Source organism: Aureococcus anophagefferens (assembly GCF_000186865.1).
Source record: "Aureococcus anophagefferens unplaced genomic scaffold AURANscaffold_78, whole genome shotgun sequence".
In the NCBI taxonomy this organism is placed as follows: domain Eukaryota; class Pelagophyceae; order Pelagomonadales; family Pelagomonadaceae; genus Aureococcus; species Aureococcus anophagefferens.
Genome location: NW_008705629.1, coordinates 1 through 2,439, shown reverse-complemented (window position 1 = coordinate 2,439; position 2,439 = coordinate 1). Strand labels below are relative to the sequence as shown.

Sequence of the window (2,439 nt, the reverse complement as noted above, 5' to 3'; positions counted from 1 at the left end):
CTGGGTATGGGGTTTGTTTCTCGTTTTCGCCATCGGCGGTGGCTTGCTGCTCACGAGCGGCTCCTCCTCCGCAACGGAAGTCACAGACCCAGCATCACAGACTATCGCACCACCCCCACTGAACCTCCGCGGTTCGAACGCAGCATCGCCTCCCCCAGACACAACGGAGATCTCTGCCCTCTTCGAAGAAGTCGTATTGGAAAATTCTCAGCTCCGCTCCCAGGTGCAATCCATTCGGTTCACGAACGAGTATTTATGCAGACGACGCAGGTTGCGGCGCTTAAAACAACGAGCTCCATCCGTGGACAGGGAGTATCAGATGCTGCCTTCTCCTCGCTCTTCGACGAGAACGCCAAATTGCGCGAACAGCGCGTTGCGCTGCGTCAAAAACAATTGCACGACTTAGAATTGAGTGTCCTCCTCATTCTATTGATTCCAGGCTCGCGGCCAACACAGTTGATGGCGATTTCGACATCGCAGCTTATAGGGCAGCGGCCCTTGAGGCAACACCGCCAAATATTATTGAGTGTGCGGAAGCTAACGAAGGTGGTAGTCAGGACGCCTGTCACTTGCCTAGCGTACACAACGGTGTAGATAACACAATGCGGGCAGGATTGTAATACCTTGGTAACATGAGACCTCTCAGGCGCGACGCTTTGAAGCCCTCAATCAGGAGGGAATCACCCTCTGGATGACTGGTCTCTCCGGTTCTGGAAAGTCTACCATCGCAAAGGCATTGGAAGAAACGCTCGTTTTGAAGTATGGCAAACACGTGCAGATGCTAGACGGTGACAATGTACGCACCGGCCTGAATCGCGACCTTGGATTCTCTCCTGCAGATCGTGCTGAATCTGTTCGCCGCGTTGGCGAGATGGCCTGTCTTTTCAATGGCGGTGGTGTCATCACCCTAGTAACTCTGGTTAGTCCGTATCGTGCGGATCGGGAAGCAGCTCGACAGCGCCACGAGGATCAGGGGCTCAAGTACCTCGAGGTGTTCATGAACGTTCCCCTGGATGTCGTCCAAGAGCGCGATCCCAAGGGCCTCTATGCTAAGGTTGCCGCGGGCGAACTCAAGGGATTTACTGGAGTCGATGCACCGTACGAGCAGCCCCTGCACCCCGATGTTGACCTGCCTAATTGGGACCTTGAACTGGACGAGTGCGTTCGTATATTAATCGAGAAGCTTCGTGTCGAAGGTGTCCTTGACGGAGGGCCATCTGACCCTTCGGGTTTACCACTGCCGCCAGGGTTCACGGGGGCATGGCTTGAAGATGAGCTCATCATTTCAAATAACAAGTTTTCTGCTTCTTCAGCTCTAGCTACAAAGCGGGCCGCAGAGGATGGATCTCTGCCACAAGCACGCCTAAATGATATTGACGTTAACTGGCTGCATGCAAGGATTCCCTGTCTACCTTACCGATTTAGCATTTAAGATTTGCTTGCGTGAAACATCCGCACAGGTCATATCGGAGGGCTGGGCCCCCCCCCTTCGTGGTTTCATGCGCGAAGGCGTGCTGCTTCAAGCCCTACATTTCAATTCACTGCTAATCGATCCATTTGACGACGTGGGAGCCAAAGAGCTCAACTTTCAGCAGACCAATTGGAACAATAATGAAGTACGCGGAAGAAAGTGCGTTCTTCGCGCACCTATTTATGATTTATCTCGAATAATGCGTTTGAGATGTCAACATGGTGAATACTCGTTCGCAGGCGCGTGAGTATGGCCGTGCCAATCGTTCTGCCAATTACTGAATTCACCAAATCCGCTATCGAGACCTCGCCATCCGGCGCGGTTGCGCTGATCGACAAAGATGGACATGCACTAGGAGTGCTCAAGAACCCCGAAGTGTATCCAAACCGAAAAGAGGAAATTGTCAGCCGTTGCTTTGGTGCAATCGATCCAGGCCACCCGTACATAGCGCATGTTTATTCGGGTGGGAACTACTTGCTAGGCGGGGAGGTGGAAGTGTTTGAACCAATTAGATACAGGGATGGTTTAGATAAATGGCGGCTGACACCGAAGGAACTCTATACCAATTTTAAGGCAAAGGGCGCTGACGTGGTCTTTGCATTCCAGACTCGCAATCCGACGCATGCTGGTCACGCATATCTGATGCGCACAGGGCGCGAGCGCCTTGTTGCTGCGGGCTACCAAAATCCAGTCTTGTGGCTCTCTCCTCTTGGCGGGTGGACCAAAAGCGACGACGTGCCTCTTGATGTTCGTGTAACTCAGCATCAAGCCGTCCTCGACGAGCGTATGCTTGATCCGGATTGGACCGTGATGGGTATATGGCCTGCTCCAATGATATACGCCGGCCCCACGGAGGTTCAGTTTCACGCAGCAAGTCGTCGCGCCGCTGGAGCGTCCTTCTTTGTTGTTGGACGCGATGCTGCTGGTATTAAGAGCTCCCCAGAAGCCACATGGAACCCCGACGATGA

General features: G+C 53.3%; 1 protein-coding gene across 1 annotated transcript; it reads left to right on the top strand.

Annotated features, from left to right (window-relative positions):
• Nucleotides 1–691: 691 nt before the first annotated feature.
• Nucleotides 692–2,224, top strand: AURANDRAFT_68240 (hypothetical protein; the record flags this gene model as incomplete). The annotated part of the gene is made up of 3 exons (XM_009043896.1): nucleotides 692–1,378; nucleotides 1,461–1,630; nucleotides 1,711–2,224. Coding segments are annotated over 3 exons (1,371 nt in total), but the record flags the coding sequence as incomplete, so codon positions are not given.
• Between the last annotated feature and the right edge of the window lie 215 nt (nucleotides 2,225–2,439).